At 47.7% G+C, this 22,163-nt stretch overlaps 1 protein-coding gene across 1 annotated transcript in view; it reads right to left on the bottom strand.

Annotated features, from left to right (window-relative positions):
- Positions 1-1,595: 1,595 nt before the first annotated feature.
- The window catches only part of LOC104511116 (limbic system-associated membrane protein-like), a gene marked incomplete at its 3' end in the record, with an annotated part of 144,148 nt that continues 123,580 nt past the window's right edge, over positions 1,596-22,163 (bottom strand). The window contains exons 3-6 of the mRNA XM_010153590.1: positions 12,865-12,999; positions 9,080-9,200; positions 7,958-8,106; positions 1,596-1,631 (exon numbers count right to left, since the gene is read on the bottom strand). Of these exons, the coding sequence (XP_010151892.1) occupies positions 1,596-1,631; positions 7,958-8,106; positions 9,080-9,200; positions 12,865-12,999 (441 nt within the window). The remainder of the gene's footprint in view (positions 1,632-7,957; positions 8,107-9,079; positions 9,201-12,864; positions 13,000-22,163) is intronic.

Below are 22,163 nucleotides of genomic sequence, written 5' to 3'. Positions count from 1 at the left end.
GCTACTAATTCAAAACCAGCTGTAAACAGGGCTGGCTATGAAAAAAATTAACGCTGCCTGCCTGTGGAATTTAAGAATATATAGTAAAAATAATCATAAAAAGAAAGAGCCCTAGGTTTTCCATCAGACAAAAATATTTGTCATTGAAAATTCTGCTTAAAAAAAGAGCACCCCAAATTGGCAAACTCCTCAAAACCTTACATCCCAAACAGCCTCAGCAACTTTAATTTCATATCCAAGCACAAGTTTCATTTACAATACCTACAATAATGGTGTTTAATTGGATTTATTTCTCCACACTAGGTTCCCAATGGCCTACTTTACTCGTTTTCTCAGCTCCTTGAATGTTATTTACAAATCACTCTCTGGGATTTAATTTTAATGCTAGCTTGATTTCTCCCTCTACCCCCTCCTTTTTTTCTTTTTTTTCTTGTAGGTACTTTTCTTTAATTGTATTTGTGGATTTGCCTTTTAAATAGGCAATTGTGACTACATCCTGAATCTGAGTAAGTTGCCAAGAGCAGAGCTCGATTTGAAAACAGCAGAGCAGTTAAAGGGAGCTGGTGTAACACCCAGCATTTATTGTTCTTTTCATGGGAGTACCTGCAGGTGTTTTACTTGGGCAGGTGCCCCTTTGCAAAACAACATGGGTCCCTAATAACACTCTACCCCAAAGCTCTGCACAGACGTTAACTATTTAGGCCTCCAAACATCCCATGAGTTGAGTGCATCTTCATCATGTGGTGGTAAAACAAAGATACTAAGGAGCCCTAGGCCAAGATTTTTTTAAAGTGAATATGGGGACTGGCTGCCTTATTGTTGATTTAGTTTCCAACAAATGCCGCAGCCTGCTTTCTGGAAATGCCCAGACTCTGCGCTTTTTCAGAATCACATCCAAAGCCCGAGTCTCGTGCCGATGCTGGGGCCGTGCTGCCTGGTCTCAAGGTATGCTTGGGCAGCACAGACACAGGAAAAATACTTGGACTCTGTTCTGCTTTCATACCTTCTTTCCTTGGAATAAAGCAGAGAGTAACACCTCAGTGTCCACCTCTTGCTCTCAGCCCCAAATGCAGCGGCACTAGGTGACTGGCAGGCTGGGGGGTATGTGACAGAGGAATGGGAAAACAAAGCGTTTGCACAACTAGAGTGAAAAAAACTCCTGGCAGCAATTTCGTTTCTAGCTTCTCACTTGTTCCTTCTACCACCACTTCAAAATTGCAGGTCTGCTTATGCTTTTGATGCAAAATCAGCGCATGTGGGTAAAGATAGCTTAGGACTGCAATGTATATCAGGAGTAGGTCTGCAGACAAGCTGAACCTCACTGAAGGCTGTCCAGGCCTGAGTGGGGACACAATGTCATGGCTCAAAGCTTGGCTAAAGGTGGTTACTGGTTAGTTGATTGGTTTTCTGAAAAGGGAAGGGGGAAGGATGAAGAAGGTGAGCAGAAGAGACCAAATGACATGTAGACAAGAAGGGAAAGCCCTTATTTTCCTGCATTTCTGAACTGCTTTGCCCATCCCTAGCTCTGAGTGTTTTTCAGGATGATGGAGAATGACCCAGCTAAAGAGCTACTTCAACATAAAACATATACTGACCTGTAAAAGGATTGGGGAGTGTGGGTAAAACTCGTTCTAAGGGGGGAAAAAAAACAATAAGCAACATGCAGGAGAAAAGGAAAAGCTACTTTTCACACTAAGCAAGCAGCAGATACAAACCTGATGGAGTGGTCCATCCCCAAATTAGATGAACTAGAGTGGGTTTCATACACAGAGCATTTTGCTGGCAACTCACCTAATACACATCAACATCCTCTGGGATGGGAGTCAGAGAGAAGACATTTGAGAAACTAAACAAATAATACCTACACAGCAAGAGGGATTAAGCACCTGCAGTGAAGGTAATTGGAGTTGATGGGCCACATCTCCCCTCTTTGAGACCACTCATGTCATCACACTACAGCTCCTCTTAGCTACACCTCTGGCTGGAGGCTACTCTTGGCGGGTAGTTGCCTCCCCGGAACCTTCTCCACAATGGATTTCTTGTCAGAATCCGAGCATGGGAGCAGTCACCCTGGTGAATCCACAAGGGCACTCTGTTTCTTTTGAGCCTTTGTCTTCCAATGGGAACAGAGTTTTTGCAGATTCCTCAACCTCTAGTTGCACACAGAGCCTGCTGGTTTGGTTATAGGGATTTTAACAACGCGTCCGCATTACACGTCACAGCAGGACTTTGTTACACGTCGCTGCTGGCTTCCCGCTTTGCTTCTTCCACACAAGGATCTCAAAGCGTTGCACAGACACTGTGGGAAACTGATGTCAGAGAACTCAGTCTGAGGCTAACAGTAGTGTTAATCCTGTTTTATAGATCGTGCAGCTGATGCACAGAGCAAGGAAGCAATTTACCCAAGGTCAAAAGCCAAACTGTTGGCAGAGCCAGGAGCAGAACCAAGAATTTAAAACTCCCCAGGCCTGACTCTGATCACTGGCTCTCCCTTCACTACCTTCAGAGCTTGCTGGGTGCCTGACCAGATGGAGGCAAGTTCCTACGCAGGGACTGATGGCCAGGTAGACGTTTAGCTGCAGAGTATGCCACTACCTAACAGCTGATAGGCCCGGGGCAACGAGCTTTCTCCTGGCTCACTTGTGAGGACGGTGCTAAGAGCAGTGCTGATGAGCACAGAGCTTGGCAGGATACACGGGCAGTCTGCTAGTACTCCCTCATCAACTATAGCTATTTGGAGGCCAATGCACTTCATACAAATGCAAGGAGCTAAGTTTCTGACTTGCTGGAGCCCAGGGGGATGTAGCAGGTCAGGCCCACCCTTGTGACACTGGCAGATCTGCCCTCATGGTGGTAATGGAGCTGTTTGAATCCACAGCAAGCGCAGGGGAGATTGTCTCTTGTAGAAAATACACAACTAGCCTGGATCTCTGTGTTTATGTAGCAACAGGGGACTATTGTTCTGCGAAAGCAGGCTGTTGTGCTGACATGAATTCCTTGTTATTTAGTTTGGTTAAATAACTCAGCTCCCCTTTACCTTCTTCCTGCACAGCAGGCTGCAGGCTGCACAGCATAAGCAGTTAAAGCAAAGCGCTACAGCCTCATTACCATGCTGCTTTCTATTCAAGGACTCTACTTCTGTTCCCCTGCTCGCTGCCTTTATCACTCCACCCTGGCTCATTAGCAGTGTCTCAGCCTTCCCACATCTGGCTGTCACCCTAAACGCTTTCCTCCTTTCCTGAGTCTCCCTGTTATTGACGGTCCCTGGGAAAAAACCACGGGGCTTGCACCCCGGACCACTAAGAGAGATTTCGGTCCCAGTGACGCTCCAAACCCCAGCAGCAGCCACCAGGAGCAAACGCTCAGGCACAGCAAAGCATGGGCAGAGAGTTAGGAGAAGGGGTGCAAGTGTGTGTGCACAGCCAGCACCAGCGCTGGGGCGCTGACAAAAAATGGCACGTCCGAGGAAAATGCCAGCTCTTCTTAGGAACCTGCTTCTCGCTGGGATCAGATTTGCTGGTCTGAAACAATAGCTCTAGCAGAAGTCTCTGGAGGAGGCAGTGGCTGCTCACCCTTGCCTTCCCGGAGGGTGCAGAGGATGCGAGCTGCCGCGGATGCAGCAGGGGACCTGTTGAGGTGGAGGTCTCCTGGAGCTGAGACTGTTTAGCCAGCAGGATAGCATAAGGATGTGCGTCTCTGCCCTCCTGGCTCCCGTTTTACCCACTGCGATGGGCTAGCTCAGTGGGAGGCAGAGGTCAACTGATTTGGAAGAGCTTTCATTTCTTCTCTTGGCCTTGCTGGAATGCACCGGGTGCTGCACCTGCTTCTGTGTGCCTGTAGGGAGGTGGGTGCTTGACTCTACATCACACAGGTGTGTACGTCCGTGTACATACTCATGTACACGTATGTATCTGTATGCTTGTATAGCAGTTGTGTATCTGATATACATATGCACAGCTTTACACTTCTGTGTTGCATAGGTTACGATACAAATTGTGACTTTTACTCATAATGCTCTTCATAGCTGAGTGGAATGAAAGGAAAACACATTCCCTCCTTCCTAATACACTTAGGGAGAAAACCCTTTCCCTTCAGCTGCAGGACTACTACCCACCTCTGTTGTTTTGTGATGGCAGCCCTGACTTCACAATTGCCTGTCAGGTAATTTTCAGAGATCTGTGTTACTGTCCCTTTCCTAGGTCATAGAATCATAGAACGGTTTGGGTTGGAAGGGACCTTAAGGATCATCTAGTTCCAAACCCCCTGCCCTGGGCAGGGACACCCTCCACTAGACCAGGTTGCTCCAAGCCTCGTCCAGCCTGGCCTTGAACACTTCCAGGGATGGGGCATTCACAGTTTCTCTGGGCAACCTGTTCCGGTGCCTCCCCACCCTCTCCGGGAAGAACTTCTTCCTGATCTCCAATCTAAACCTCCCCACTTTCAATTTAAACCCGTTAACCCTTGTCCTGTCCCTTATAAAAAGTGCCCCCCAGCTTCCTTGTAGCCCCTTCAGGCACTGGAAGGTGCTATAAGGTCTCCCCGGAGCCTTCTCTTCTCCAGGCTGAACAAGCCCAATTCTTGCAGCCTTTCATCATAAGGTCTCGCAGTATTTTGTGCTCAGGGGGTTACAGACCCTGTTCCCAGGCTCTGCAGAGCAAAATCAACCTACTGGTTTGCTAAGGCTGCAAAACACAGTCCTGCCTCCCAACTCTTTGTATCCACAGATGTGTGATGTGGCTTCCCCTCTTGCATGGGCTCTGGTGTTTGTTGAGCCTTTCCAGGAACTAACTCAGCTCAGTACAACGTAAGAAAATGTTTGGGGGAATTTTGGGGGGTGGCTGGTGAAGCTCAGTTGCTTTTCCACTGGTTTAGCAGTTTAAACTTGCTCGGTGGGTTGTTCGCTGAGTACCAGAATAAGGGAAACAACAAAAGCATATGGCAGAGGGGAGGAAGGGATGGCAGCAAATTATTACATCCATTGGTTCATCAAACTATACCCGAGAACCCTCTCCACAAACGTATTCCATACTGCTGTTGGAGACAGCTTCCTGGGCAAGACAGACCTTTGGTATGGCCATTTTTGTGTTGCTGTAAACCCAGTCTCCAGGAATGAGGGATATAAATCTCTCCACCCACAGCAGGCTACATCCTTCTGCTACATCCTTTAAGGAAGATCACTAGCCATCTATTCACACAGCTCAAGGGAGCTGCTTTTGTATTTTAATGCATCTTCTATCCGCAGCGTTGACATCTAAGGCACTCGGTCTCTCTGAGAGGTTTTCAGTGCTGGCTGAGATTTCCTGGAATGGTAGTCACCCATTTTTCTTTATAGCTAAACTGTTCTTTCACATCGTTTTGCTAGCTCCCCTTCTGCCCTCCACCTCAGGCAAAGCTGCCAGTACCTCATTATTAACTCTCTGGTTGTTTCTTCCCTCCTGGCTGCCATTCTTTTTTTGTGCTGCAATGGGACACTGAGGAGCCATCGCTGTATCTGCCTCCCTAGTGGGACATTGCCCTACACTGAGTTTGTTCTCTATTTAAAAAAGAAATGAATTCTCTGATTCTAGGGATGAAGAACACTCTCAAGTATTTGAGTATCTGCTGTACCTTGCAAAAACTTGGCACTGCTTTATTCTTCTGCCTGGATGTGTGGCTGGGAGTGTGCATTACCTGTTATTTCAGCTACTGTGTGATCATGACAGCATGTTTTTCATCTGGGCTTATAGGTTTTTTCAGCTGCTTTCTTTATCTTTATGAGGCTGGATTCCCTTCACTCATCTCCCCCCTGATTTCTTAACCTTAGAAATACCAGCTGTAGTCTGCCTGGATTTATTTTTTTATTTTCTCTCTGTCTCTCTCTTCCACACTAACAGGAAGGAGAACAGAGATTTCCTGAAACAATATGAAGCAATTTCACACTGAAGAAATAGGGATTAACTAAGCAACAAAAAATAAAAGTTAGAAACAGTCCACTGAAAATCATCAAATCTCTCTCAGCTCCTGCACCTCTATTCTTCTGGCTCTTGTGAAGTTCTCTAGTGTTTTCCAACATAAATGGGCCTTGAATTTCTAAAGTAAAAAAGATAACCAAAATTCAACAACTTGAAAGAAGGAAAGTTTTCTTCAAACCCATCAAAAGGAGGCTAAAATAGGACCCTATTGCAAGTCATCTTTAATAGTTGCCACATTTCCTCCTGGAATAGTTAAAAGCAACTTCGCGAGATCTCCCGGGGTCTGTTACAGGTTCTGCCGCTCATTTTATGACCATGGGTAAACCGCTTCTTCGCTCTGCACCTTAGTTTCCTACTGCAACATGGTGCTAATAACACTCACCCACTTCTAAACAATGTGCAATGTTGAAATATTCATTGCTAGCAAATCCTTTGAGATCCTCTGAGGTGAAGTTCTGAAGTCATGCAAAACGCTTTTGTGGCAAAACCAACCCCCCAGCTAAAATCACATGTGCATACGCACATTATTGAATTTCATCTTGTATTTTGTTTCAGTGATGCATTTCAGCTCATCTGTGTAACAGGAACCAACAGAGAGGACCAAATTTAGAATTCAGTCACAAATAATGGATTCTAAACTTAGCATTATATTAATATCAGCAAGAACAAATCTGGAGTATTTGAAAATTGTGTTCCAGATTGCTGCCTGGGGATTTTGTTTGAATCTCATGACAGTCACAAGACCAGGGTGAAAAGACTTTCAAAGTAGAAATTTGCTTTGTGTCTTGCAATGCTACAGGAAATCAAATAGATTTTCTTTTATGACAAACTTCCACAGAATACACCCAGATTTTTAAAAAATGCAAACTGCCATGAAATAAATCCAGAGGTGGTAAACAAGAATGCCAATGGACTTATCCTTTTGCACTACACCTGTTAAAAAATAACCAAACCAGAACATTGGCTTTCTGGTGATTTGATTGATCTGACCACACACAGCAGAAACTACACTCAAGTGCATCCCATACTAAGGCTGCTTTACACAGCATGCCTTGTCTCTGTTTCGAAGGACATGCAGGGCATGGCCTGAGTTTTTTAATTCAGTCTGGGACTGCCAGAGGAATACAGCCCTAAGTCCCTTTTGCGTCTGTGTGTCCACTCGTGTCAGTGGGTCATTCTGCTGCAGTCTATTTCTGGTGACAATAACAACATGTGGTCCACGTTGAGCCCAAATTTTCCACCTGGAATTGGGAGTTGCATTTGGAATATACCACCGTGTGTATGTGTGTGTGGGTGGTAGATTGAGGGCTGGGGCTCTCATCAGGGTCAGGTTTGAATCATCTGTAAAATGCAGAACCAACAGGTAACTCCGCTCTAGAGTTTGGTCTAGACCCAACTTCTGTCTGTTTACACAAACTCAGTAACTGAAAGGTAGCAGAATGAGATCCAAGGAATTTTATCCCATATTTCACCTGCTGATTACCTTTTTCCCCATGTTCCCTATGGTATGCCCCTTTAAATCATCCTGTCTCTTCCTCCTTCTTTCCCTTCCATTTTCAAACTCATTTCTCTTTTTCTTGACTCCCTCTTGTTCTCCTCAGGCTCAGTGGCTAGTTCTCTCCATCTCTCTGAATTACTTGTCATTTCTCAGCTGTCACAGACCCTCTGAGCCCCGGCCTTCTGTCTCCCTATTAAAGGGGCTGTCGCTCTAAAGGATTTTTTGTTTCCAGCTTTACACCAAACACGTTTTTATTATTTTAACAACATCTGACTTCAGCAAAGGAAGTCAATCAAAGGGCTTGACTGTAAACCTTTGCATTTGGCTGTGTTCGTGTTTCACGCCAAGTATGAACATGTAGGTATCTGAGTGCTGAAGGCCAGTTCATGGCTGGAGGTTCTAGGGAGTGGGATGGCAAGTGGAGGATTTCCTGAGTTTTGATCACCGTGTGCTTTCTGTTTTTTTGTGAGAGCAATCTGGACCTCCCTTCACCCTCTCCCATACTCACTGTAAAGGTATAGGCTGGCATTTGTGACCCCCAGCTTGTTGGCAGCCACGCAGGTGTAGTTCCCGTAGTGTTCCTCAGTGACGTTGGCCACCATCAGCAGAGACTGGGTCCCCGTGCTCTTTATCTCCAGGCCGTTGGCGCTGTTTATCCTGGGAAGACAGGAGAAGAGGTGTGTAGTGCAATGAGGGCTGTGTATCAGGAAGGAAGTCCCTGCCCAGCAGGCAGTAAACCCAAGTCACTCAGCCTAGCTGGCAGGTGAGGATGGAGGGAGGTAGGAAGATGTGAGAAGAAAAAGACCAAAGAAGGCATTGATGGAAAGCAGGAGGAGGGAATGAAAGGAAGTAGGAGCGCAGCGGGGTGAAATGCCACTGGTAAAGCAGTGGAGAAGCAAGAAAAGCCGAGCAAAAGGGAGGAAGCCTGTACTCAGCACCGACTAACACTTGGAAATGAACACACCATGGCTAGCTGGGCGCTAGTCCGCACTTCAACAGAAGGTTTTAGTGAAACCCACCAATCCATGTGTAGTATATGTATATGCCAAAGCTCAGTCACTCCTGAGCCTGTGCACGTGGGCCAGGTTGAAAACTAGAATAAATAACACAACCTTCTTAATGGCACGTAAATGCTCAGGTATGAGGGACGGATCCCTTTTCTCATTTTCTCTCATATACAAATCTGGGTGGCTCAGGTTACACGGATGGGGGAATCTTACACTTCAGCAGCTCCTTCCCCTAAATGAAGGCACCTAGAGTGGTATTAACAACTTGGAGACTAACACTGCCTATTGTTTTGTCTATATCATGGGCTATTTAATGCATGAACATCATCAGGAAGAAAGCATTATTGGTGTCTTAGTTGTGTATTGGCCCATAACTGAGTTAAAGGCAAGAGCTCCATCCTCTGCATTTCCTTCAACATCCCCAGCACAGAGAGGGATTGCCTCCTCCAGCCCTGACCATGCTGGCTCTGCCGAGTCTGATGGGGCCATCGTGACTTCTATGGGTTGCAAAGAGTAATTTGTTTGAGAAGAAGAGTTGGGGGGGACGATGGGTGATTCTCTAAGGAACCTCCATTGACTGGACTGAAAAGGAGAGAAGGGAAGAGGCGAGCCCAAGGTCTTACCTGGTATCATCTCTGTACCACTCGAAATCAGGCATGGGCACCGCTGACGCCTCGCACCGGAGTAAGGCTTGTCGTCCTGTGGCCGCTTCGTTGCTCTTGGACTCTGTGATGGTGGGAGGGTCTGCAGGAAGGAAACGCATGGTCACTTCGCACACTCCCAGGTGGAACGGAATGGTGAAACTGTGTCAGGGCTGGCTTCCCCATGCAAACCATTCCGGCTGGTGCAGGCCCACAGCTGCTGTGGCACATGATCCCCCTCGCTCCTCTGGAGAATACCTGCTCCTTGAACCCTCCCTAATACACCGCATTAGCATCACTCCTTACGCGTGCTTCTCTTCAGCAACACTGAATAAAGTTCTGTCATATATGCACAGGCATACAGAGGCAGAGTTAAGGTTAATGACGGCCTTCTGTAATTTATGAATATTTACCTGTGGATCTCCAGTTCACAGGGACTCATCAGAGAGAAGAAGATGAGAGAAAGACTTTATCAAGGGTAAAGAAAGACAGCAGAAGTAAAAGGAATAAAGTAGGAATTTAACACTAGCATGAAAATTATTTTCCATACAACCTCTGCATCTAATGTCAAAACTAGAGCAAGAAAGGAAAGGACTGAGGCAACACGTGTGAGACAGAAATACATTCATTTTGGAACTGTGGGTGCAACTTTGAGAGCCAGACCAGTTGTTGAGACACTTCTCTCAGTTGTCCGAGGTTACCAATCCTGCCCAAACCTTCCTGGACATCATGTTTTGTCACAGGCTCCAAGAAGGTTTGCTCGTGATTGCTCTGCATGAAGCTTGCCCTCAGGCCACAGTACTCCTACCTCTGCTTACTTTGATGCCCCAGAGTTGTGCCATCGTCAAACAAACCCTGAGAGACATACCACCGTGCTCCGTGGGAGCTCGGTCTCAGTGCTGGCCAGGTGTTGGGTAGAGTAGGCTCCGACATCTTCAATCCCATCCCTATGTTAAAAATGTTAAGCAACAAGCTTTACATGTTAAAAGGCAGAATTATTTCCACCTGGCTGCTGAGAGGGATCAGGGAACGAGTGCCTTGTCTCTCATCACGAATACTTGCACTCCCTGAGATTACGGGGCTGCAACTCAGCTACTTTGCTGAGACTCAAGTTACCATCAAACCTACTCCCTGCGTACAGAGTACACCTCCGCTGACTGCATCTGTCCCAGCACTGAGAGGCCAAAAAAAGAATCAGAATGGATTGGGTCTGTCAAAGAAAAGAAATAAATTCTGTCTGAAAAATGTATGGAAAGAAGTTTGCTGGTGAACACATCAGCCATCTCAGTGTGATCCCTTTCCTGACCTTAATCGGGATTTTATGCAGGGCTTTAGGGATATTGCAGCGCGCCCTCTAACATCATACATATTAATAAGTGTACATAAATAGGATCCTACATTCAAAGGCTGTGGGTTCACGTAAATATTCTAATTTGCAGAGGAGGAGGGGTAATAAAAGGATAGTGAAGGTGATTTTTTAAGCAGCCTTCTTCAATTTTTTGGTTCGAGCAGTGCATCGTCTTATCTTCTTGCCGTCTGCAGCGAGTCAAACCTTCTCCATCTCACGGAACCCAGCGCAAGAGCTGAGTCACAAAACACATGAGCACCTTCCCATGGGGCCTTGGAAATGACTCCGGCAGGCGAGTGCTCGGGGATGCTGCCAGGGTTTAGCTGCTTGCCGCTGGGGAAGCCAGGAGTGGGTTCCCATTAGATGTTTTCCCCCCCGACTGTCCCCAGGCCTCAGTTTCCCTGTCTGTGATGTGCAAGGGCCATTTTCTGGGAAGCCTGAAGGTGGTAGTGTGAGACCAAAGCACAGCGAGGATGCTGTCTCCTGCAGTCCCGGCTGACAAGCGCCAGCGGATGGTAAGAGATGGCCAGGAAGCTCCTATTTTTCAAGCTTACTGTAGTTTCCCCACTTTCTGCTGCTTGTGCTGTAGTTTAAGGAAGCAAGATAAGGAAAGACGTATGCAAATGTCTAGCTTTCATTCCCCAACAGGACTGACTTTTCTCCTGTGCATGGCCCAGGTGAACTCTTAGATTTGTTTCAAAATAAAATATCTGTCCTGAAGGAATTTATAAATTGCTTACATTACAATTTAGGCCACATAATAATACCACAATAGTCTATCACATTATATTTTCATATATTCCAACAGTAAAAATGTTTAAGATCTTACTGTAGCGTAGTTGTTATGAGTTGAAACTAAATCAAAATCAAACATTCTGACTTTATACAAACAATCTGTTTCAACCACTCTGAAAGCATAATTGAAATTACGTTTCACAGAAATATTTGAAAATATTAATTGGTTCTCATGGAATCTCTCGGGTTTATAGACTCAGCTGGTTTTGACAGGAAAAAAAAACCCTCACTGGTTTTAGTGCAGAAAATCTGCTACTACAGCTTCACATTAATGCCAAATTTGGCCCATGAAGCAGGCAATATTAAACAACCACCACCACCTAATTTCTAAGGGAATTATAAAAAACTCTGTGGATTCTAAAGATGCTGCAGGGAGCCTATAACCTTGACTTCTAAGCAAGACAAACAAGTTGATCTGATGTGATGGCCCAAAGGGAAAGAAAGAGACAAAGAGCAAGAATGGTATTAAAAGGTGCTAAAATCACCTGTGGTGGGAAATTAGACTGGGATGGGCTGAAACGCTTGCTGCCATCAGCTCTCTGCCCTCACCCGCTCCCCGAGAGTGCTATCCATGAATCAAGGCCATGCATATGAACAACGAAACATGTAGGTAACCGTCTCCAATTTCGGTTTAAGTTAATATTCTGGTGTGTAAACTGAAGGACAGGAGGAGAGGATATACCTCCTATCCATCCGTCCATCCATCCATCCAGCCAGCCAGCCAGCCAGCCATCCCTGCTGCAGTGGCATTAGCCTCCAAGCAAGGAAACAAAGTGGGTAGATGGGGATATTCATTTTAAATCACTGCAGCGCTAAATATGAGCCATAGAAATACAGAGGTGGACACGTACACTTGTAGCGTCGTCAGAGTAATGGCAGGCTGAGCTATTGTGTGTTTCTCTGAGGGAAGCAGGCCAGCAAAGTGAAGTGGGCATCTGCCTGAGAACGTGTGGCTGATGGGATCCGTGCCCCACTCATACAGGTGTGGACGGAAGCCACCTGGCTCACTGCGCCTCTTGGTGCTTTTGGGTGGGTCGCCGTATCCGTTGGTTAAGCAAGCCCCTTTCTGTATTGCACTGGTGCACGGAGGGTCTTTAGAGGAGGGCTTTATGCTAACGACCTGAAACCAGCACAGAAGCCAAGGTTTTACACCCTTTCACTGACACATGCCACGTCCCCCAGGCCCCGGGGGTGTGATACCCATGTGGCAGTGCTGGGATGGTGGGGTGCAGGCAGGAGTGTGTTTGCTCCGAGCCAGCTGAACCCTTCCTTATCTCTCCTTGCTGCCTTGCTGAAGCTTCCCTTCACGCTGCTGTTCTCCCGAATATCAATGAGTGAAACAAGGCACTGCCAGCATTTCTGAGGGGAGAGACAGGGGCAACTCACAGCTCCTTTCTTTTTCTCCCCTCTCTGTCTTTCTTTTTCTTTCTTTTCTTATATATTACCAGATTTAAAGCACAAACTATACCCTGCAATGTGTCTGATTGCAGTTTCCTCAGTGCCCACCCGCCCATTTCAGATCATACAGTATAAACCCAGCAGGGCTTCTCTGTGTATCCTAAAGCCACCCCTGCCTGTGGGCAAAGCCCTCACCGTTTACCCACTCCAGTCACGATGTACTCACAGTTCACAGTGACGCGGACTTGCTTGACGTCTGCTGAAGCAACCTCGTTGGCAGCTTTGCATTCGTACTTGCCCGATTGCTCTCGCGTGATCCCTAGGATCTCCAGGTACTCTTCCTCGCCTTCAAACTCTCTGCCTGGTAAGACAGAAAAATACAGATAGGCATTCAGATTTGGGAAGCCTCCTGCTTAAATTGCTATGGAGGAACAATCACAACAGGGATTCTGCAAATGAACAACAGTCATGAGCAAGTATCCAGAGAAGTGTGGCCAGCAGGTCAAGGGAGGGGATTCTCCCCCTGTACTCTGCTCTGGTGAGACCCCACCTGGAGTGCTGCATCCAGCTGTGGAGCCCCCAACATCAGAAGGATATTAACTGGTTGGACCAGTCCAGAGGAGGCCACAAAGATGCTCCAAGGGCTGGAGCCCCTCTGCTATGGGGACAGGCTGAGAGAGTTGGGCTTGTTCAGCCTGGAGAAGAGAAGGCTCCGGGGAGACCTTATTGCACCTTCCAGTACCTGAAGGGGCTACAAGGAAGCTGGGGGGGACTTTTTACAAGGGCCTGTAGTGACAGGACAAGGGGGAACGGGTTTAAATTGAAAGTGGGGAGGTTCAGGTTGGATATCAGGAAGAAGTTCTTCCTGGAGAGGGCGGGGAGGCACTGGAACAGGTTGCCCAGAGAAGCTGGGGATGCCCCATCCCTGGAAGTATTCAAGGCCAGGCTGGATGAGGCTTGGAGCAACCTGGGCTAGTGGAAGATGTCCCTGCCTGTGGCAGGGAGGGTGGAACTAGATGGTCTGTAAGGTCCCTTCCAACCCAAACCATTCTATGCTTCTATGATACGATGATTTTAAAGTTATTTCAGAAGCCATAAGAACAAGATATTAGTGTTTTATACTGTTATGGAAAACCTGGGTTCTGAAAATCTGGAAGGAAGTGTACAAGTGGTACCAAAGCATCGCACCGCACAGGCTGCCCAGGCCAAGAAGCAACATCTCCCCCATGTGAGACCGGAGTAAGTTCACTGATGTGATGGGCGAGTAGCTGGGGAGGTTATTCAGCCTGTGGCCGATGGGCTGGTTCAGGGCTGGCTGGGTTCTCAGATGTGGTGATGTATTGTCAGCACCGTTTCCTCCACTGCAAAACTGTGAAAAACATCTTGCTGTCTCTCAGAGCAACCACCACCCTGAAGTGCCATTGATCAGATCGAGCTACTGTTAAACACAGCCAAACTGAGAGAAACAAAGTGTAATGGGATCCGTGGAGACCAATAATCATCACGAATCCCTGATCTACTGTACATACAAAATGACATATTTAAGCCGTGCTGCCTCGCTAACACAGTTTTGAAAGCAGTGACTTGCACGTTGGGGTTACAGCCAGGGGCAGGAATCAGGGGAGGTCTGTGGCCTTGCTTTTAATTCACTGTGTGACCTTGGGTGAGTCCCTCTCTTGCTCTCCCCTTGTGAACTTCAGCTAATAGCCCCCCTCTCCCATCACCTCCTGGTCAGAGAAGGTCAGTGAGGTTAACCTATGTAAAACACATTAGAATCGTTGGATGAAAGGTGTCAGGGAAACATGAAATATTAGGATTGGTATATCTATCCTATTCCTTCAGCAAGCAAAGTAAGGCTCCTCCTGGAAAGGATCTGACGCTTCCCTCTTCTGAGAGGGCTGCAAGCCCCGATCTGCACCACGCAAAGCCACAAGCCCCAGTTGCACGCCTGTGTTTACAGAAAGCGTCCCCTAACCCGAAGGTCAGCTCACAAGGGCTCCCATTCCGGTTCTTTGGGGGTGTGTGTCAGATTTTCCAAAGCAATTCTCCCCCCAGAAGACATTTTCTGCTCAACAGGTGCTGAGCACTTCCGAAACCCTGCCCACACCACCTGAATGCTTAGAGCTGTTTGATGGGGTTCAGACCAGGAAGACGGGGCTGTTGTCCCTGCCCCTGCGGCACTGTGTGACAGCGGCGGGTAAGCCCCGTCTCCAGAGCTGAAGTTCCCATGGAGCCTCCTGCAGTGAATCCTACCGCACAGGCACAGCCTCGCTGCAGCCTGTTGGCCAGGTCAGGATGGCCGCACGCACTAGCAACCACCTGCATTTCCCTTCTGCATCAGAGACGGGGACTTCAGCTTCAAAATCTGCTTGGGGTTCTGTCCCTTACACAGTTATTTTTGCCTTTTTTATTTTTTTTTCCCCCCAGGCAATTTTCAGTACCACTCTAGGGGAAAACCACACCCCCATCACGGAGACTCAGCATGAAGACAGCAGCATACCTATTAAACTCATGCTAAGAGGAGGTTTCTTGCCTCTCTTTCAGCAGGGCTAACCAGCGGTCCCTCTGCCAGCACCTACCAGATGTTCAGGTGAGCGGAAATCTCAGTGCTATGTCTAAAACTTACAACTGCTTCGAGGCAGGTTTTCACCTGCCCTCGCAGTCTGCTGAAGGGCTCTGCTGCATGGCAGCCCTGCACTTCACAAGGTAGGAAGGCAAAACTGACTCCTGCTGCCCACTCACCGCTCCGGGACATGGCTCTGAATCCTCTGCTCTGCACCAGGGCTGATGCTATGGAGAGTCAGTGGCGAAGGAAGCAGGTGGGGTTTTCACAGGTATTGTTTGTCGCTGTAACTCAGGAATGCGTGAGGGAATCAACCCCTGTAGGACCAGGGTTAGGTGAGTCACAGTACTGGAAGGGACTTCAGTCACCATCTAGCCCGTTCCCCATCCTGGACACACGGATCATGCCGCGAGAGAGCCATCCTCTGCCCTCCAGCAGCAGAGGCTCTGCAGCTGCTCCAGAGGCTCTGTTCCCGTGCTTTGCTGTCCTTTCCACTGGAGCAGTTTCCCTGAAGTTTGACCTGAGTCTCCCTTGCTGTAATTTAAAGCTATTATTTTTGTCTTAGCCACCACAGACAAAAAGAACAAATCATTCCCTCCTTCTCTGCTATAGCCTTTTATCAACTTTTAAATCACTTATGTTCCTCCCTCAGTTGTCATCTTTTTTTTCCTTTGGCTGAACATTGCCAGGGTCTTTCAACCTTCCTCCGCAGGGGACGTTTTTTTAGACCCTTGATCATCCTTGCTCTTTCTTTCTAGACCTCTCTGACAAGTTCACATTTTTCTGGAAGTGCAATACCCTAAACCGAACACAGCAGTGAGGTGAGGTGTTGTCACGGCCAAACACAGATGAAGGATTGCATCGCAACTTCTGCGCTGTGCTCCTGCCCGTACAGCCAATACGTTGTGGTTTTGCCATAGCGTGAGTCGTTTTGGCTTGGGAACTCTTAATTCCCAGATCCTTTTATCACATACCGCTACCTGCTAATAATGCTCTTGGAAAACTCCCCCCCCCCACACACACACAATCTGAGCTGACAACCGACACTCTCCCCCTTTCAGAGCAGCACTCCCCGTTGGTAGGTCAGCCAGTTGACTGGAAAGTTAATCAGACATCAGGGAAAGACTCACAAAGGAAAGGTTAAAACGTAATTTGCCTCTGCTTTGCAAATCATTTGCTCTGCCATTCTGCCTTGTTTATACACAGGGTTCATTCCAAGTGGGACTTGCTTCTCCTGCAATTTGCCCTTGTCACTAGACTGTCACCATAATGAAAAGAGGGTTGAGGGTGATTTAACCAGCTCTAATGGAGTGGCACCCTCATTAAGGGTGCTGCTAAGTCTGTCTGACAGAGAACCACATCAGTGGAGCTCCAAAGTGTCTTCAAAGGGTACATACTTTGCCAGGGGAAGATGTTTATCACCTTTTCCCCTCTGAAGTGTGCACCATGTCCGGCACAAGAGCTTTCACAGCTACGCACGACCCTTCCCGAAACATGATGAGCTGCTGGTTTGCCCAGTGGAGCTCTCTGGGAACGAGTGAAAGGGAGGACTTCTGTTTTAAAGGGCACACCAAAGACATCAATAGGCCTATTCAGCTCCTCATCCCCCTGCTCCAGGACACAGATATGAGCACAACACTTCAGGGAAGGTTTCAATCTCTTGCTGAAATAGTGGCACTGCTCTTGTCCCTGCACTGGTGACCTGTTTCAACCCTGGGCACCAAAATTTTTCTACAAGAACTCAGCTACTGTCACTTGCAAGACAGACCCTTTTGCCTTCAGCCTTATCCCCCCTAAGAGTACGTTAACCACTTCTAACAAAAAGCATTTATATGAAATTGAGGTGTCATAGTACAGATCAGGGAGAGGAAAGATGCATCACGGTGTGTTAGAAAAATGTCAGGTTGTGGTATCTTGCACAGAGCTGTAGAGATGTTTTCACTAATTCACCTTGGCAGCCAGATTAGGTGAGTCGTATTGACTCTAACCTGTAAGGCAAAAGGGGGGTGGGGGGAGTGGGAACAGAGCTTTACACACGGAGCGAATTTACAAATGTTTCTGCGCAGGAGCCAGCTTTGGCAGGAAGCTGATGGTTGTCACTGTGCAGTTTATCAAAGCGGGGCAGGAGAAGGCTTGGACAATGCTCTCTGGTACCAGCAACAATGAACATATTCTATTGGGTGAAGAGAGGGAATGCCAGCTCCTGGCAAGCGAGCCACTCCATTCCCATTAAGAGAAGATGTTTGCCTTGAGCATGTTATCCTGGGATGAAGTCCTGACCCTACTGCCAAACGTTCCTTGCTGACAAGGGTTGTTCCCTGGCTGTTTTGTCCGGTTCAGTACAACCCTTTCCCAGTGAGGAGCCTTCCAGCTTTCCCTGGGCAGGGCGTGGATGACTCCTCATGTAGCGCAGGTCTTCTCATCCCAGAGCATCCCTTCCCATGACTCCACGCAACCTGCTTCCCTGCTGGTTTTTTGCCCTTCACATGTTCGTAGTTAGCTTGGCTTCTTGCTGCAGCCCCATTAAACACATTCTTGCCAAGCTGCAGCTCCTTAACTCTGTCCCAGTAAATCAGAAAGAGGAGCTTTCTGCTCTGGAGGCTGGAGATAGAGAGTACAAGCCTGGGAGGCTTGACAATCAAACCAACAGGGAACGACCCCGAGCAGAGCGAGCCAGGCGCCTGCTGCTGCTCGGAGCTGGCAGAGCCCGTTCTGCAGAGGGATCTGCAGCAGACGGCTTTGATGTGTGCAGGGGGAAGGCTTTGAAGGCCCGCTTGCCTCAGCCACATTTCCTATCCCCTGGCTTCCTAATTGGACCCAGTAAAGTAAATAATGAACACAAGCAGCAAACCTGCTCATCAATGCTAGCCTGCTGGCGAGAAGCGCCCCCCTCTTCCCCCACCCTTTGGAGACAGCCTCGTACAACCCCACGGGCTCTGCATATCATCACCTGTTGAGGTGTGCCCACGCCTATGCTCTCGTATATATGTGAGGTATAGTACATAAAACATTACATTCTGTATTTTGTACACAACATGGTTTATATGTTTTTATATATATATATAAAGCAGAAACGCAGACTCACACCTTTCCCATGTTTCGTGGGTCCTTCCCACCTCTGCCCAAATGGTCCCTAGCACTGCCACGCACCCTTGCTCTCTCCTCAAAGGCTGAACTCATCCTTTCTCGACATGACGCCCAACCAGACAAAACCGCGCTTGCCCCCTGCGCAGACAGCTCTTTCAGGAAGGCAAGGGAGCACCAATGCCTCAGGCCACATGCTCTGCCAGAGCAGTCTTTCCCTTCCTACCCCAGTCCCTCATACTTCCAAAGGGGAAGCTGACCTGCAGAGGTGGCAGCCACATTTTGCTCTGTCCTCTCCTGTTTGTGCATCCAACGCTGGGCTCTTTCTTGTGCAGAAATTACTCTACTTCTCTTTTTCAATCTTTTTAATCCTGTTGTGGTCTTAAACTAAACTGAAGTTCAGACCCACTTAAAGTACCTGTTTGCGTTTGGTACTTGGAGAAAGAGAGCAGACACCCTGCTTCTGTGTTTGTTTTCCTTCCAAGCCTCTTTGTAGCTGTGAAGAGGGGAGAGCAGAAGGGGTTATGCATCTTTGTTGGGCCCTCCTCTGCCTAAAACAAAATGTGAGTGGATAAAAAAGACCGCAAATCAATAAATGCCATTTGAAGTTTTGTGTGTAGCAACTTCCAATGCTGAACTGCAGTTTTTGTTCTCTCTGCGCTCTCCATTTATTGTTTAAGGTTTTGCTCACCTACCTTTTCTCCCTCCCTCTGCACCTTACATTCCCTAGGAATAAGCTTCTGAAAGACAAAAATAGCTAAGGGAGCCTTTGACATAATTTTTTTTTTGTTCTACCACCAGCTGGGATTTTTTATTTTTTTTTAATTCAAAACTTTGAAGTTTTCATTTATTAGTCTCTGTCTCCTCAGCCATCGCAGATTCCGGTGAGCTTGGCTTTTTGTTGTTGTTGGTTTTTTTTCCCTCTCCCTTAGTTGAAGAGGCTTGTTTTTAGCAGAGAGATCAGTGGAGAGCAGCAGATGGTGGATGAGCAAAGGGACAGCTAGTGCTACAATGCTCCACTGAGGAGAGAAAGCAGAAAAACTAGTGGTGCAGGGGAAGTGGGGAGAGCTTGAGAGCAAGAGAAAAATAGATGGAGAGGAGGCGAAGAGTGGCTGGGAGAGAGAAATGCAAACAAGATGAGGTTCTTCAGTGACTGGCAAAAAGAGAAGATGGTAGTCAGCTACTGACACACGCAGTGAGACAGGGCGAGTGAGGACGTCAGGAGGAAGGACGATGGCAGAGATGTACAGCACGGAGAGAGGCACAGACGTCCCTTGTGTAACGGGAGCCATGAAATAACAACTGCCAGAGGGACAGGAACAGAGGGGTCACATGTACTAAGGCAATAATTACTCTGTTTAAGCAGCAAGGCACAGCAGGGTATTTATTGTTTAAGCTGGCCTCATGCCTCCCATGCCCTTAGGTCTGTAGCTATTACACATAAACCATAAAACTAGCGCAGTGCCAGGGAGGGCTCTGGCCTAGCTCTGGCTTTGTGAATGAGAATGAGTCCGATCAGGAGGAAAACACTCTGGCATGGCTTTCCCTGGCGTTCACGGGACTCTGCCCATCAGCGATCGCATTTTCTCCTTGCGTGCAAAGCCGGCTGCCATGCCTCCTGAGCCCAGGGCTGCGCCCCAGGAGCTCCCTGGCTGGGGCAGCGCGGGCACCCACTGGCACGGACGGGGTTAAGAAAGCCTGCCATCCTCTGAGGGCTTCATCCCAGACCCTTCACATCCAGCATGCGAATAAAACCTTACAGGTTGAAAGCAGCCTCCCCAGACTGAGCTTTCTCTCCAGGGACAGCGCTGACCAGACCCAGCGGGAGAGATCTCTTGGGACAACCCTCCGTCGTGGATGTCTCCGTGTAGGAGCTGGAGGCTAGGAGCTGACAGCTCCGACGCAGTCTGCATCCCAGCCGTGGGTGCATGCCCATGGGGGCCGTGTGCCTGAAGCAGGTCTGCTGCCGTCTCCAAATTTCTACTCCCCCTTTACTCATATTCATAAACGACCACTACAGGTCATCACGGTCTCTCACGCACAACCCTGAGTGTGGGCACGGAGCAGGTGTGCAACGTAGTGCTACATCTCAGCAGCTGATTAGATTTTCCATTCAAAATCCACATGTGAATAAAAGAGAGAAAGGGAAACATCCCCCACAAAAGGATCTAACTCTGCTTTAGGTCAAAACCTTCTTGTTTGACCAGTGGCTTTCTTCTGCTCTTTGCTGTAGCAAAGAAGGAATTATGTCCTACCTCAACCTGAGATACAATTTTTTAAAAACTATTTCACGTCAAAGAAAATGACATTTTTTTATATCCTTTTTTTTCCCCAAATTACTTATGAATTCAGCCCAAATTTGCTAACACTTTTTGAACGAACACAAACAGCAGTTTTTTTGATAGCTGAATTGCTCTTGAACAAAACTTGGCCGTGATGCCTATGTGTAAAGTAAATTATAAACCATGAGGTAAATTAAGTCATCTAATGTCACAGCTACAATATTATACTCCCTAAATGTTGCATGCTGCAATGCGAGTTGCCATGGCTGTGCTACCAAGCCCTAATTCTAATGCCAAGAAAATGACATATAAACTTGAACAAACCAATAGTTGTGCTATTCCTGCATCTCCAAATTTCTGCCCGCTGCCTGTTGGAGGTTACTTTACAGCAACATAAGGTAGGAGGCGTTGCCAGCTATAGGAATCACTGAGATGACACAAGATCCTTGAGTGTCTTAAGGCGGCAGGAGTTGGTAAGTCCTCAGGGCTGAGAGGACCATGCTGGAACGGCTAATAAAAAGGTGGCTGAAAAGAGGAGGTTTGACCAAGAATCGCAGCCCAGGCGTAGGGGTTGTTCGATGTGCACACGTCGATGGCAGCGCGCTGATCTCCCAGCAGCGTGGTCAGCTCTACGGGGGGCTGCACCTTCTTCCTCCACCACCTACAAAAAGAGGGTGGGCCAGTGGTTGCCGCTGGCAAGAGGAACAGCGGGGGGTGGGGGGGAATCAATTGATGTTTGTTTCCCACTGTGTTAACCACAGGAAGGTAATGCAAGCCGAGAGCTGCTGCGGGGGACTGGATTTTCTTGCGTGTCATGGAAACCTATGAAAGGCAATTAAAATACAACAGCAAGCAGTCAGCCGTTACAGTCTCCGATGACTCTGTCAGCTGGTTTGCTCTCACTTGGCCTCATGTACTCCCTTCCCTGCAAGTTCTCCCGTTTTGGACAAAGCGTTCATGCTATCACCATTATACAGTTTGAAGACAAGTTCTTCCTGACAGACCCAAGGCCAAAGAAAAGATCAACAGCACCAAGTCCCACCTGGGGCAAGTTCCACAAGAAGCCTGACTGAACTGTATCGTTTCTGCCCTGCCAGGGGACAGAAGGGATGGACTGCAAAGCAGTCCCCAATTTAATTCCACAAATTCATCTGTCAGTCCCAGGCCTTAAGGAAACCTCACGTGATAACGCTCAGTGGTACCAACTGTGCCGGTCTGTCTGTCTAGGAACTATAGGGTTGGTCTGTGCTTGGTGGCATCTTTAAAAATCCTTGTTATGTGCCTCACAAGAGTCTTGTGTCTCCCACAGAGCAAGACCCGCTCAATACACCACTGTGCGAGAATCAAGTGGCTCGCTTTCATAGGCATCCCTGAAAACGTTTCCCTGTTCTTAAATGTAATGGGTTTGTTCCCTTCTGTCTTACGTCCAGTCATAATTGTTGGGATGAGGGTGTAAGACTTCACCTACCTTAAAAATTACAAAGAAAAATCCCAAACGGACCCCACAGATTCAACATAGCCTACACAATTCTGTCCTTTCCTGTTCTTTTCAGTTTGAAACTTGGAAGAAGGCTTGAGAAATTACAGACTGGCACA

Source organism: Eurypyga helias, unplaced genomic scaffold (genome assembly GCF_000690775.1).
Source record: "Eurypyga helias isolate BGI_N326 unplaced genomic scaffold, ASM69077v1 scaffold9776, whole genome shotgun sequence".
NCBI classification, from domain to species: Eukaryota; Metazoa; Chordata; class Aves; order Eurypygiformes; family Eurypygidae; genus Eurypyga; species Eurypyga helias.
This window is presented reverse-complemented; position numbering and strand designations above follow the sequence as displayed.